The sequence below is a fragment of the Mercenaria mercenaria genome, chromosome 7 (assembly GCF_021730395.1).
Source record: "Mercenaria mercenaria strain notata chromosome 7, MADL_Memer_1, whole genome shotgun sequence".
NCBI classification, from domain to species: domain Eukaryota; kingdom Metazoa; phylum Mollusca; class Bivalvia; order Venerida; family Veneridae; genus Mercenaria; species Mercenaria mercenaria.
Genome location: NC_069367.1, coordinates 83,239,939 through 83,255,034, shown reverse-complemented (window position 1 = coordinate 83,255,034; position 15,096 = coordinate 83,239,939). Strand labels below are relative to the sequence as shown.

General features: G+C 34.1%; 1 protein-coding gene across 2 annotated transcripts in view; it reads right to left on the bottom strand.

Annotated features, from left to right (window-relative positions):
* LOC123553764 (U2 snRNP-associated SURP motif-containing protein-like) overlaps positions 1–14,665 on the bottom strand; it is a 58,393-nt gene extending 43,728 nt beyond the window's left edge. For both annotated transcript variants that reach the window (XM_045343385.2, XM_045343386.2), the window contains exons 1-4: positions 14,538–14,665; positions 9,867–9,954; positions 2,027–2,141; positions 1,464–1,576 (exon numbers count right to left, since the gene is read on the bottom strand). In XM_045343385.2, coding sequence (XP_045199320.2) covers positions 1,464–1,576; positions 2,027–2,141; positions 9,867–9,923 — 285 coding nt within the window. In that variant the 5' untranslated portion in view covers positions 9,924–9,954; positions 14,538–14,665. The remainder of the gene's footprint in view (positions 1–1,463; positions 1,577–2,026; positions 2,142–9,866; positions 9,955–14,537) is intronic.
* Positions 14,666–15,096: the final 431 nt, after the last annotated feature.

Genomic DNA, 15,096 nt, shown 5'->3' with positions numbered 1-15,096 from the left:
CCAAATTCGAAAGCTGTAGCTTGAGAAATGTGAAAGTAGGTCACTAGATCAATTTCAAGGACAAAATTTTTTGTACACAAAACTATGCATGTGCATCAAGTTTATTTCGGTACACATGCAAGTGGTCCAAATTTGAAGGCTGTAGCTACAGAAATGTGAAAGTAGGTCACTAGGTCAAAATCAAGGTCAACTCATGTCAAGGTTCATCTTGCCACTCAAAACCATACATGTGGTCCAAATTTGAATGTTGTAGGTTATTGACAAGAAGATTTTAAAAGCTTTTCCCTATATAAGTCTATTTGAACCATGTGACCCCCCAGGCTAGGGCCATATTTGACCCTAGGGGGATAATTTGAACAAACTTGGTAGAGAACCACTAGATGATGCTACATGACAAATGCCAAAGCCCTAGGCTTTGTGGTTTGGACAAGAAGATTTTCAAAAGTTTTTCCCTATATGTCTATGTAAACCATGTGACCCCCGGGGCAGGCCATATTTGACCCTAGGGGGATAATTTGAACAATCTTAGTAGAAGACCACTAGATGATGTCACATACAAAATATCAAAGCCCTAGGCCCTGTGGTTTTGAACAAGAGGTTTTTCAAAGTTTTTCCCTATATAAGTCTATATAAACCATGTGACCCTCGGGGCAGGGCCATATTAGACCCCAGGGAAATAATTTGAATCGTTTTGGTAGAGGACCACTAGATGATGCTTCATACCAAATATCAAAGCCCTAGGCTCTGTGGTTTTGGACAAGAAGATTTTCAAAGTTTTTCCCTATATAAATCTATGTAAATTATAGAAATAAACAAAGGGCCATAACTCACTAAAAAATTGTTGAACCAGTCTGATTTTCAGGGGGACACAACTAGGGTACCAATACATCATTCTGACAAAGTTTGGTCAAAATCCCCATGGTAGTTTCTCAGCATATGCGATAACGAGAAATTGTTAACGGACGGAAGGACTACGGACCACGGATGCAGAGTGATTTGAATAGCCCACCATCTGATGATGGTGGGCTAACAACATACTCAATTTCTTCATAACAGCAGCTGCAATATTACTGTTAGATTTGAATAGCACTGTCAGAATTAAGGACATAAATGACACTTTTTCAGTTTGAGTAGTGGAGGAATCTGTATTGTTTCAGGAGCTGGCAGGCACTTTGGTAGAATCACTCGCCATGTACAACTAAGCTTAACATATGGAATAATTCACATTGTAATTTAAAAACAGCTCCCTTAGTTTTTACAACAATGGACAGTACCTAGAAATTTTAAGTCATCAATTTCAACCACTCTCCCTATATTTTTGTAATAAGAGACTGCTATTTAGGAAAGATTAATAGTTCAATTCAGTCTCCATAATAAAAGAAATCACACAAAACAGGCTCAGAGGTTCTTTTAAGACATAAAGAAGAAATGTAAAGAAATTTTACGGCTAGCTTGTTACTAACCCCGGGCTTATCTGGTCTTTCTTCTTCCTTAACTGATTTTGTTGACTGAAATGTAGAGGCTATTTCTGCAAGTTTTGAGGTAGGTTTGTATAGACGACCCTTGTCTGCTCTCCCTGAAACATCACAAGAATGAACAGTTAGTTTTCCATAAGAAATAGTCAATTATAAAAAGATTTCCATTCCTGGTTTCTTACTTTTCATCATGCCTTCAAGCTGAAGTGTGAGTCTAAGGGTTCAGATGGAAACTAGTAATTCATTTTTTTTTCCAAAAAAAAAATGGCCAAACACTTCATTTAATTTCCCTTGGTTTTTTTTGTTTATTTTACTGACAAATGAAATCCATACAGTTTTAATACTAAACATGATTTAAACTGATTATTTATTAAATTTGCTCAAATGAAAGTAATGACAGCAAAAAAATGCATTTAAGAAATATTATCGCTTTTATATTTTAGAACTATTCTAATTAGTCGGTTGCTTCTTACACAGAACATGAATGAAAATTTGAAGCCAAGTTGGGGCCATCCTGTCTGTATTGCATATATAGAATGCATTATGTTTACCTGGCTTGTCCGAGTTCACTGTTTCTCCTTTCACCCATGTTTTCCCCTGTTTACTACTTTCTTGAAATGATGCCACAAACTCTTCATACACTGCCGCTGCCGCCACCTGGTCTTGCTGCACAGAAAAATTAAACAATTTTTTTTTTTGTATACATTTCAATAACTTAAACTACTATATTTCTTCTCTTACTACAAGTAGCACCAATCACTCTCTTGATATTCACCAAAGCAAAATGAAACAAAACTAGAGGTGCTTTTGAGAAAAGAGCATGTCTCCCACAACTGCCTAATCATCTGAACATGCCTGCTGCACAGTAAATGGGCCAATTTTTTCAAAAAACATGTAACTGCATTTTATTTATAGAGGAACATCTGTTTCACGTTTTGTTAAAACTGTATTCAATGTGTCTTATTAGTATTCAAATGCTGCAGTAAAAAAGAATTCACATAATCAACCAAAAAAAAATTTGAAAGCCATTTTATGGCTGAAAATTGGCCATTTTTTCATGTAATGCGTTAGCATTGGATTTTTACACTTTTCAAAAAATGCTACAGTATTTTCAAATAACAAAATAAAAGTTTGATTTGAATACCTTTAAACAGATAATTTTATTACCTTTTAAATAATATATAACATTGGTGATCACTGAAGCCCTTACATTTTTATGAATATGATAATAAAAAGTGACTTGTGTAACACCACTGTTTTTAACAAAAATGCTAAATTTTGAATTGAACGCAAAATGTCTTAATTTTACATATTCAAAATAATTTTCTTACTCACTGTCTTACTATATATTTGTAGAATAAGAAAAAAATGCTTGCAGCACTTATCAATGGACATTTTAGTAAAAAAGTCCATTTTACCACCCAGAAAAACATTTGCGTGAAAAAAAGTGTAACGTCCGTCCCCCACTATTATTTTGTAATTGAATATGAATATGTTGATATTAATTACTTTCATATATGCTTAATGACATACCTATCATGAAAAAATGAAAAATAAATAGATCTGCAGCCTTGCTGGGAAAAAAATGACGAAATATCAAAAGTTATGTGTAACGTCCGTCCCCCTATATATGCTTTTCTTAATGTTGTACAAAATGCAGTGTTTTCATGTCTTGATGGTAATATCTGACACTTTTATTTCACAAGAGTATGTAAAAGGTATAAAATTATCAAAAACAATGTTGAAAAATGTTTTTTTTCATACTTTTGAGTATTTTAGATTGAAAACTCTAAAAAAAACCTGAAATCAAAGCAAAAATCTTAGTTTTTTATGCTGTGTGAGGAAACTTAAATAAAATTAACTCCAGTTTGACAGGACATGCATCAATAAGTAATAAATATATAAAAAGATTCATTTAGATTGATATAATGTTGTATCATCTTCATCTGAAAAATAGGGGGACGGACGTTACAGAAAAGGGACGGATGTTACAAAAATTGTGATAATTGAATATTTCGAGTGTATATCAAAATCCCCTTGATCAAAATCCCCTCCACTGAAAAATGAATGGGTACTACAAAATCCCCTTCACATATTAGCAGGGGTTATCATAATCCCCTCTGTGATTAACATTATAGATATATAGATATCAATGCTCTAAATTATATTATGTTTGCTAAAGGCATTGTATTTACGTGCTTCATGCAATAGACTTTTAAGTTGTATATAGTTGTATTTGAACTTGATGAAATAAGTAAAAATCACACAGGGGATTATGATACCCCCCTGCAAAAGTATGAAGGGGATTTTGTAACACCCTGTCATTTTTCAGTGAAGGGGATTTTGATCAAGGGGATTTTGATTGTCTCCCGAATATTTTTTATATTCTGATTTTGTTATCCATCAGTTACTTTTTTTTAGTTTATATATTGATAAATAAAGATGCTGTGTGTTAAATCATTCCCACTAAAACATTTATTTACACATATGAGGACATTATTTAAAAGAATAATATGTCACATGTAACGGAATGTAGGACGTTTTGGCCAGTGGACGTTTTGGCCCGGACGTTTCGGCCTAGGATCTTTCAGCCTAGGATGTTTTGGCCAGGCATTTTTTGGGGGTAGGACGTTTTGGCCAAAAATAAGTTGTGGTTCCATATCATGCAAAATATGGTCTGGAGATTATTCTAAAGAATGTTATAGTATAAGTGAACAAATTAAACTGATAATAAAACATACTCATGGTGTTTTATTTTTATTTTTTATAATCTTTCTATATGTATACTCGTACATATAACATATACACATTGTATGTGTTTGTGTATGTGAAAATATTTGCCATTTACAACAAACCAAAAGAGTTATGAAAATGAATTTTATTCACAATTACATTTTTAAAAAGAATGCTCAATTATACTGTAACATATGATAACATATTAATGTCCAGATCATAATTTGCATATTATGGAAATAATTTCTTTTTGGCCAAAACATCCTACCTCAAAAATTTTCTTGGCCAAAACGTCCTAGGCCAAAAGATCCTAGGCCGAAACGTCCGGGCCAAAACGTCCGTGGCCAAAACGTCCGTCATAAAACTGGACCCTATATATACATTTCTGGATCCATACTAGTCCTTGTAAAAACACTGACTTGTATATACAAAGAGATTTCTTTTGAAAAACTAAGAAAGGGGAGGAGCTTGCTGTCATATGCAGATTAGGAGTGGGACTAAATGTGTGAACGTTTTTTAAGTTAACTAATTTTATGATCCAGGCTCATGCCAGTGATGATGGCCATACGGTTGTGTAGACCCTTAAATTGAATTAAAAAATTCTGAATTATGATCATTTCATAAACAAAATCTGATGATCTGATGTGTCATGGCAATGAATCAAAGATATTTTAAGTAAATGTACCAACTGTTGTACAGGGTCCAGGGTATTTTTTTTTCAAACTCATATTAAGGACCCAAAAAGTATTTTAGTCATTACAGCATATTTTCCCTTCCTAATGGATCCTGCCCTTCAATCCCCAAAACTGGGGAATAGAAAATACTGTCTATCTAAATGTGTTTTCAGCATTACTTTCAGATTTTTCTTAATCTGTGTATATGAATATGATTTATAGTGGTATCTGTGAAATTCAAAGTGAAACAAAATGACCCTCCTCATCTCGGTTAAAAAAGTGTTTGATGTCAGAGCTCTTATCCCCTTCTTGTGCTGAGATGATGATTACTGTCACTTTCTTAAAAGTGTATGATATTATATGATACATATCATTTACATGTTCATAAAAAAAATATTTTAATACTTTTTCTCATTTTGTTCTGTTTTGTTTTGTTTTATGCTTCAACATAGTTTTTGCAAAAAAAAAATGTTAGAAATTATGGTGAATTTTGCAACGTTTATCCTAATTTACTTAACTCTAGCAGTAAGATGTACCATTACCACACACATATCTTTTATTGAATAACATTAGCATAATAATGAAAATTGAAAATTTAAAAACACCTTTCATTAAGTCAGTAAATACATAGGACGAACACTATCAATTTCCTGATTAAAAATACTGTTTTCTTTTTCTCTCCATATTTTAAAACTGTAATTCAGCATATTTCTTTTTATTTTATTACTTTGTATCATTTTTCATTCATCTAGATAGGTTTAACATTAACAGAATCTGTATTTATTCAGTAAAGCCACATTAAAGCTTGAAAAACAAATGTATATAATTAGTGTAACGTCCGTCCCCTCATAATGTAACGTCCGTCCCCCTTTGCCATCAGTTTCTCTTTACTAGTTTTGAAGCCTAAATAAAAATGAAATATACAAAAAGCTGGATTGTTTAATAATGTATGTTCTTGTGTCTTTATTTAAAAGGTTATTATCCAATTAAGTATAATATTATAAATGGTAACAGGAAAAATATGAGTATGGCTGTTTTTTTCCTTCTCTGCTTCTTTTGTTTTCAATTTTTGGCAAATTTTTTATAAGTTTCTTGTAAAGATGTACTGGTTTATTGATTTGGTGAATTTTCTCATCTTAATGACAGTAAACAGCTTCAGAAACAAGCTTTTTACATTCCCATGTAACGTCCGTCCCCTTGCCCAACCACTGATAGAAAATGATGTATAAAAACAAAAATCAGCAAAAAGTTATCTGTTATTTTACTTTTTCATGAAGTTAAAACATACAACTTCATGAAAAAGGCTTAAAAGGTTAGAAATCTTTAACTTTAATTTTTGACTTTGATGCTAACACATTTGGCCCATTTACTGTGCAGCAGGCAAACAAAAAGTTTGTCTTTACATACTGTTTACTCATAGAAAATATACCTTTGATAGATTTGGAGTAAGCGGCTTACGGGTAAGTTTTGGAGAAAGCAGTTTATCAGTAATTCAGGGGCAATAATTCCAATGTGCCTGGGCCGATTTGGCTAGTTATCAAACTTGGCCAAGGACTTATTGGGAAACACATATTGTTCAAGTTTGGTGAATATCAGATGAAAAATCTTTAACCTAGAGTGCAGACAAGATTTGTGACAGAGTGACTGACACACACCCAGACAGGAGTAAATCAATACATGACTGTGGTGGGAGACATAATTACTATTCTAATTAGACTGATTTATTCCCTATTATAACAAGAGCTGTCCATACGACAGCGCACTTGACTTTTCTCACTGCCTGACTCGCAATTAGAGCTTTGCCAGTAAAAACTTTATGAAATTTTAACCAAAAAATCTAAGTTAAAATAAACAAGAGGGCCAAGATGGCCCTAGGTCGCTCACCTAAGAAACACTCCATAACAGTGTAAAACATGTTTGACCTAGTGATTTCATGGAAACAAATATTCTGACCAATTTTCATTAAGATTGGACCAAAAAATTGGTCTCTTGCGATAAAACAAGCATTTTCTTAGATATGACCTAGTTTTTGACCCTAGATGACCCATGTTCAAACTCGACCTAGATTTTATCAAGGCAATCATTCTGACAAAAATTCATGAAGATCAACTGAAAAATACAGCCTCTATCACATACAGAAGTTTCTTCTTTTATTTGACCAAGTGACCTAGTTTTTGACCTCAGATGACCCATATTCAAATTCGACCTAGATTTCATTAAGGCAATCAACCTGACCAAATTTCATAAATATTAACTGAAAAAAAACAGTCTCTATCGCATACACAAGATTTTTCTTTAATTTGACCTAGTGACCTAGTTTTTGACCTCAGATAACCCATATTCAAAACCGACCTAGTTTCATCAAAGCAATCACTCTGACAAAATTTCATGAAGATCAATTGAAAAATACATCCTCTATTGCATACACAATGTTTTTCTTCGATTTGACCTAGTGACCTAGTTTTTGACCCCAGATGACCCATTTTCGAAATCATCCTAGATTTTATCAAGGTAATCATTCTGGCTAAATTTCATGAAGATCAGTTGAAAATACAGCCTCTATTGCATACACAAAGTTTTTCTTTGATTTGACCTAGTGACCTAGTTTTTGACCCCAGATGACCCATTTTCGAACTTGGTCTAAATTTCATCAAGGCAATCATTCTGACCAAAATTCATGAAGATCAATTGAAAAATACCGCCTCTATCGCATACACAAGGTTTTTACGTGATATGACCTAGTGACCTAGTTTTTGACCCCAGATGACCCATTTTCGAACTCGGCCTAGATTTCATCAAGGTAATCATTCTGACCAAAATTCATGAAGATCAATTGAAAAATACCGCCTTAACACCTTAAAAAACTTAATTTTTGCACCATATGAAATTTTGTTTTACAGACATCTCTATGCACGTTTGAAGGAATAAAAAAGACATACAGTACATGTTTGCCATGTTTTTGAAAAATTTTAACTCTAAATACTCCAGTCCAGATCAGCATCGCCAGAGTCCAAAAGCATCGGACATGACACTCCTTGCCAAACGAAATCTAAACTGTAATGCCCGATTTTTTAGGATCAGCGCTCGCCAATTACTGCTACTTGGACTGTTGACAATTTGCAAGATGTAAAAATGAGTGCTGAATACACACGCTGATAGCATAATTTAAGCTCCGCCTACTGCAGGTACTTGTGAGATTTTCGCGAGAAGTGTGAAAGCTAATCAAATTATCCGTTACACTAGAGGTGATTGTATTCAGCCAATTAGCGCTGCGGTTACGTCTTTGACACTTTGCGTTTGATTTGTCAACACGTGAGAGTGCAAAAAAAACAATAATTCAATAAGCGTTCCTCAGTCTGGACGATGTGTGATGCCTTCTTAGTGTTTATTAATGGAGATCATATGAAATCACGATGCTATACTCGTTTAATTAGCAAGATTTTTTTAAACAAATTAGGAAAATTCGGTAGCCTGGTCGGGCTTGTATCTGCGGGAAATCGGTAGACCGAGCTGAAATTTGGTAGCCACGGGCTATCGGACTACTGCGAATTTCGAGCACTGCCCTCGTGATATAATTCCTTCTCATCTGAACTTCAAACAATTTTAATCAACATCAAATCACTGTTTTGGATATTTATTTCTTAATCAAAGTTGCAAAAGAATTTTGAAAATGGCAACAAAATTGACAATTGATTTAACAAGCAATAGTTATTTCTATAATAACCGATTTGCCGAGAAAGAGCGAAGGAAAGGTTCATTAACTTCAATTTCAAGTTAAAGTGACAAATATGACTTAAAACACCGACAATAAAATAAATGTTTTTGTGAAAAGAAAGATTAATGATTCATAGTCCTGGTTGAGCACTTATGTCTTCAAAATCCACCTATCCATTTACTTCAACTATCAATAAATCTATTTATAGGGGCACATTTCAGAGCAGGGGTCTAGCTAGGTCCAATTTTTTGGGAGAAGTCACTTCTCCCTCAAGCTGATTTAGGGAGAAGTGAGGAGACTTTAGGGAGAAGTGGGAAGACTTTTCCTATTGCAATAATGTTGAGTGATTTGAAAGGTGGCTGTAATGTTCTTGATAAAAAGTATTGATGTGACCATTCATTTTCTTAGTAAGATCATTTCCCATACAGTGGTTATTGTTTCGTTAAAAAATTCTGAAAAAAGTCGTTTTCAAAATTCAGGCCGATTCTGTAAATGTAACCCGCCGAATTTTGGTTATATCTTGTATGAAGTGTTTAATTATTAACACCGAGTCATTCACCGAGGAATGTCAGTATCTCACTCGAATAAAACTGAAAGTAAACTGAGTAATCTAGAAATACATATTCAAATAAATTCATCGATGGAAGTCAATTTAAACATAGTTAATACATTACATGTCGTTCTTTTATCATAGATAACAAATAATTGTGTACCAAATTCCAATTAATCGCATGGTTAATCAGCAGTTTCTTTAAAAAAAACTTTGCTTTTTGCACTCAAACATGTTGACAATTAAAAACGAAGTGTCAAAGATGTAAACGCGACGCTAATTGGCTGAACACAATCAACGAGGTGTATCGGATAATTTGATTCGCTTTCACACTTCTCGGGAAAATCTCGCAAGTACCTGAAGTAGGCGGAGCTTAAATTATGCTCCCGGCGTGTGTTTGTGTATTCGGCTCTCGATATGACACCGTGCAAATTGTCAACAGACCGGGTAGCACTAATTAGTGAGTGCGGAAATCAAAGAAAGTCGGGCGACTTGCATTTCGCTTTGAGGTTAGATTTGAGCGAAGTTTGAAGTTCTAGAGCGCCTATTTCGCTCAAGTCGCCCACTCGCGAGAGCCCTGCAGAGTCCTTCTGGCTTCTGTTCAAGTAAATTCTAAGTATCAAAATGAACTACCTTATTGATGCAGGATCTGAAAAACCAGGAGTCAAGAAGCTAGAGATTAACTTGAACGTAATCATATTTTTCATTCAAAGTCTCACCTTCCGCCGCAATTCTTCTTGCTCTCGCTTTGACAATCCTTTCTTGCCTAGCAACATTATTCCTTCTTCAGGTGCCTTTATTTATTTTCTGAAATAAACACGCAGCTCAGAATTTGTATATTTCAAATGTCCTGCAATACATATACAAAATTTGTTAAGGCCTATATTAAAAAGTGTACACGTTTGCCTGCTACCTACTGGTCCAATTTTTGGCCCAGACTCTAAACATAAATTCATACTGCCTTACTAGGAAATATTTTAAAAAATCAATTAACATTGGCTCATTTATCTAAGGCATTACTGGTACATTAAAATCTTACCGGGAATAATAATTGATTGTAAAACACATAATCCCCCATGATGCCTTTCCGAGGTAGGTAACTAAGTAAATCTATATTAAAATATATTGGTGACAAAACCACTAACCTAAATTTAAAATAATCAAAGATGGCAACAAATGATCCATAACAAGACATGACATGGTTTGCATAATAATTTAAAGGTGAATCATATTACAGTAACTTAACTATCAATTTCAAACAGCAGTGGTTGAAATAAGCACTAGTCCAAATGCCAGACTAATAAGTATCCTGACTGGCTTCAACAAAAATCTGAATGACTAGGATCTGTATTGATCATCAAAATTTAAGTCTGATATTTAGATTTAAACTTTAAATCTCTCAAATAAAGGAAGTTGCTGTAACTTTTCTCTGAAATGCATTTATATTGCTGAAACATGGCTCTTTGTTGTAGAATGGAAAGTTTTATAAAAAATATCTAATTTAAGGGGCCAAACTGAACCATTTGAAAAAGTTGAAAAAGGTTTTTACAGCAGGGCTCGACAAAATTCTTTGAAAGCAACACGTCCTGCAGGTTAAGCTGCCTAGAATTTTCACTCGTCCTAAAATTTGTTATCATCCCGCAATTCACTAAGTAAACAATTTTTTACAGACAGCATCTATTTTAAAGTCCATTAAAAATGGCACATACCGGAATCTTGTTCCTGACTACCGAGCAACCAGCTGATGCCATTATGATATATATATTTGGTAAAAAACCATGGCAGAAATTCCACTCACTCGGAGTTGATTTCTACTAGTATTTATGAGCAGACAAGAGGATTTGTCGCGCCATGTACAAGGATGCTACAGACCAAGTCTGATAAAGATCCATTAAGTGGTTCTTGAGAAGCTGTTAAAAGGTTTTTCTATTTTTAGCTTTGTCCGGCATCCCCTTAAATTACAGACATTCTGAGGTCACACCCTCCACCACCCCATTGCACAGCCTATATTTTTCTCAATATAATATTTTTATCTTGAGATTATGTCACTGAAAAGAAAAGGAAAATATTATTGCATTGGTAGTAAATGGCTATTTTTAAAACATGTTGAATGATGAATCTGAAACAAAACATACTTAATGATGGAGACGTATTCTCAGTGTGCTTTAAAAGGCTAAAAATATTGGCTGAAATTTTGCTTGGACGGGGAGGGTAACCTGACCTCCAAGTGTATGTGCCTTAAATCAGTCAAGCAGATTCATTTGGATACATCTGCAGGGTTCCCGCTGTCGGTCGCCAATGGCGCCAAATGCGACAAAATGTAAATTCTGGTGCTAAAAATCTTCAATTGGCGAATTTCATTGGCGCCTACAAGATAATCGTCGATCTGATCTGCTGATCCCTCTCAATGACGCAATAACGGATTATCCGATATTTAACACTACAAGAAGACATTACACAACGTGTCAATATCGATTTACTTCTATGCATTTCTATGCATAAAGCTCAGGGGTCTAGCTAGGTCCAATTTTTTGGAGAAATCACTTCTCCCTCAAGCAGATTTAGGAGAAGTGGGGAGACTTTAGGGAGAAGTGGGAAGACTTTTCCTACCGCAATGATGTGGAGTGATTCGAAAGGTGGCTGTAATTTTCTTGTTTCTTGATTAAAAGTATTGATGTGACCATTCATTTTCTTAGTTAGATCATTTCCCATACAGTGGTTATTGTTTCGTTAAAAAAATTCTGGAAAAAAATCGTTTTCAAAATTCTAGCCGATTCTGTAAATGTAACCCGCCAAATTTTGTTATATCTTGTATGAAGTGTTTATTATTAACACCGAGTCATTCACCGAGGAATGTCAGAATCTCACTCGAATGAAACTGAAAGTAAACTGTGTAATCTAGAAATACATATTCAAATAAATTCATCGATGGAAGTCAATTTAAACATTGTTAATACATTACATGTCGTTCTTTTATCATAGATAACAAATAATTGTGTACCAAATTCCAATTAATCGCATGGTTAATCAGTAGTTTCTTAAAAAAAAAACACTTTGCTTTTCGCACTCGAACATGTTGACAAAATTAAAAACGAAGTGTCAAAGACGTAAACGCGACGCTAATTGGCTGAACACAATCAACGAGGTGTATCTGATAATTTGATTCGCTTTCACACTTCTCGGGAAAATCTCGCAAGTACCTGAAGTAGGAGGAGCTTAAATTATGCTACCGGCGTGTGTTTGTGTATTCTGCACTCATTATGACACCGTGCAAATTGTCAACAGTCGGGTAGCACTAATTAGCGAGTGCGGAAATCAAAGAAAATCGGGTGACTTGCATTTCGCTTTGAGGTTAGATTTGAGCGAAGTTTGAAGTTCTAGAGCGCCTATTTCGCTCAAGTCGCCCACTCGCGAGAGCCCTGAAGCTGCCGAAATTTGCCAAGTATCATGTTGTTATCTTCGTTTTTTTACCATATCAGCAAGCCATGCCCTTGCATTTATCTGCGTTTTACTGTCAGCCATATTGGAATATGATATAAATTCCTATAAATTAATGCGGAAGTCATTTTTCGGCATCATAGAAAGCTGAAATAAACTTGAAATTTAAACTTATAAGGTATAATACAATAAATGAAACAATTAAAATAAATTAAGTGATTTCTGTTAATGTTTTTTTTTAATTTGCTTATAACATGTTTACAGTTTTATCCAATAAACAAGAGCTGTCACAGGAGACAAGGCGTTCGACTATTTTGATGCTGGATAGGGAAACTGCGCACATCTGAGGAAACTGGAGCTGTCAGTGGAGTGAACATTAATGACTCCAATGGTGGATGAAGATATTGCACAGTAGCTAGAGTCTGTGTCAAAAATATTATAAACAAATAATAAGAGAAGTAACGCATTTATAATCAAAACACTATATAAGTATATTCTAAGCAAAAGTGGGCATAGTTCATTAAATATTAGTGCAAGAGCTATGCACCTAATGTCATATGATGTGGGTGACCATGTGGAACAACTTCTTCAAGTTCGAATCAAATGCATTTCATAACAACTGAGATATAGCGAAAATGCATCAAAATTAACCTTAAATTCTAAGTAAAAGAGGGCATAATTCATGAAAATATTGTGCCAGAGTTATGCACCTTGTGTCATATGATGTGGGTGATGATGTTGAACAATTACTTTTAAGTTTGAATCAGATCCATTCAGTAATAACAGAGATTGACTCATTGAGTATAAGTGCATCAAAACTTTAACCTGAAATTCTAAGTAAAAAGGGGGAATAATCCATAAAAAAAGTTGTGCAAGAGTTATGCACCTTATGTCATATGATGTGGGTGATGATGTTGATCAACTATTTTAAGTTTCAATCAAATCTATTCAGTGATAACAGAGATAGAGTGAAAAAGCTTCAAAACTTTAACCTGAAATTTAAAGTAAAAAGGGGCATAATTCATGAGAAAATTATGCCAGAGTTATGCACCTTGTGTCATATGATGTGGGTGGTGATGCTGAACAACTATTTTTAATTTGAATCAAATCCATTTAATAATCACAGAGATAAGAGTGAAAGTGCATCAAAACTTCAACCTGAAATTCTAAGTGAAAAGGGGGGATAAATAATGAAATATTGGTGCCAGAGTTATGGCCATTATGTGAGATGATGTGGGTGATGATGAGGAATAAATATTTTAAGTTTGAATCAAATCCATCAAGTAATTATAGAGATAAGTAGAAAAAAGAGAAAGTGTAAAAAAAACTTTAACCAAAGTGGGGACGCAGAAAGACGCCGCCACGAGGTTGAGTAAGATAGCTGTCCTTATACTTTGTATAGTCAAGCTAAAAAGTAATGCATGTAAAGTGCCGAGGTGTTACAAACCAGTATTTAATGTGATCAAAGAATCCGCTGGAAGATTAAATGGCAAATAAATTAATTTGTACATCCGCAAACATCAAATGACACATTTACAAGACAATACAATTATACAGTAAAATAATTTAAACATAGTACCTGTTTAATGGAAATAACATATAAAAACAACAAAGTAGTTTTCATGCATTCATTCATACTATTTTACATCATTCCAATATGGCAGACACGGTATGTACAGATTGGAGACACAACGCACAACTTCAGCAGCCGGCTATACCAGCTGCCTAGACTTGAACAAAAAAAGCGGGACTGTTTTATTGATGCAGATTTCATTATAATAGTAAACATGCCATGCTGTGGTCCTGTAAATCACAAGATGCACCAATCATGTTCAACTGATGCCATTTTCTTTACACTTTTTCAGTTTACGAATGGCATGAAATGATTCAAATCAGAAACCGATGTGTAAATGAATGTTTATGTTTTCAAAAAGCATACGCTGTTTAGTCACCTTTGTTGTATTTTTGTTGCAAATGTGTTATTTTTGTTGTCATTCTCTACCCCCAAAAATACCAATTTTCTGTCCGAGATCACGTGATACGTACGGTGCTACTGTAAAAATAGAAAACAGTGAAGTAATATGAAGATCAGCGGGAACTAACTCATCTTTGCCATATAAGGTTATAACACACTAAATAGTTGTTGTTCTTTTATTCTATATAAAATTGACCTATTTCCAATGACCGCAGCACACATCAGAACCCATTTTAAATTTCTGTAACTTACATTTTCTTAAAGAATATTGTCAATGCTAACTAAAAATCAAAAGAAAAGTGGGGGTCATGTTTGATGCAAGAAAAATAATTTCAGTCAAACACACAAACTGCAAAATCAGCTAAACAATGAGACCCCAAATTATACTGGTGGTGTATGATCTAAGTTTCCATGAAAAAAATTGTCATGTTGTTATTTCATTATGAAAATGTTACCTTCATGTCAAGCATAGATCTGTCATGTGATTTTAGCCAAAAAATTGCAAAGAAAATAAGGAAAATAGCTCTACAGAGCAA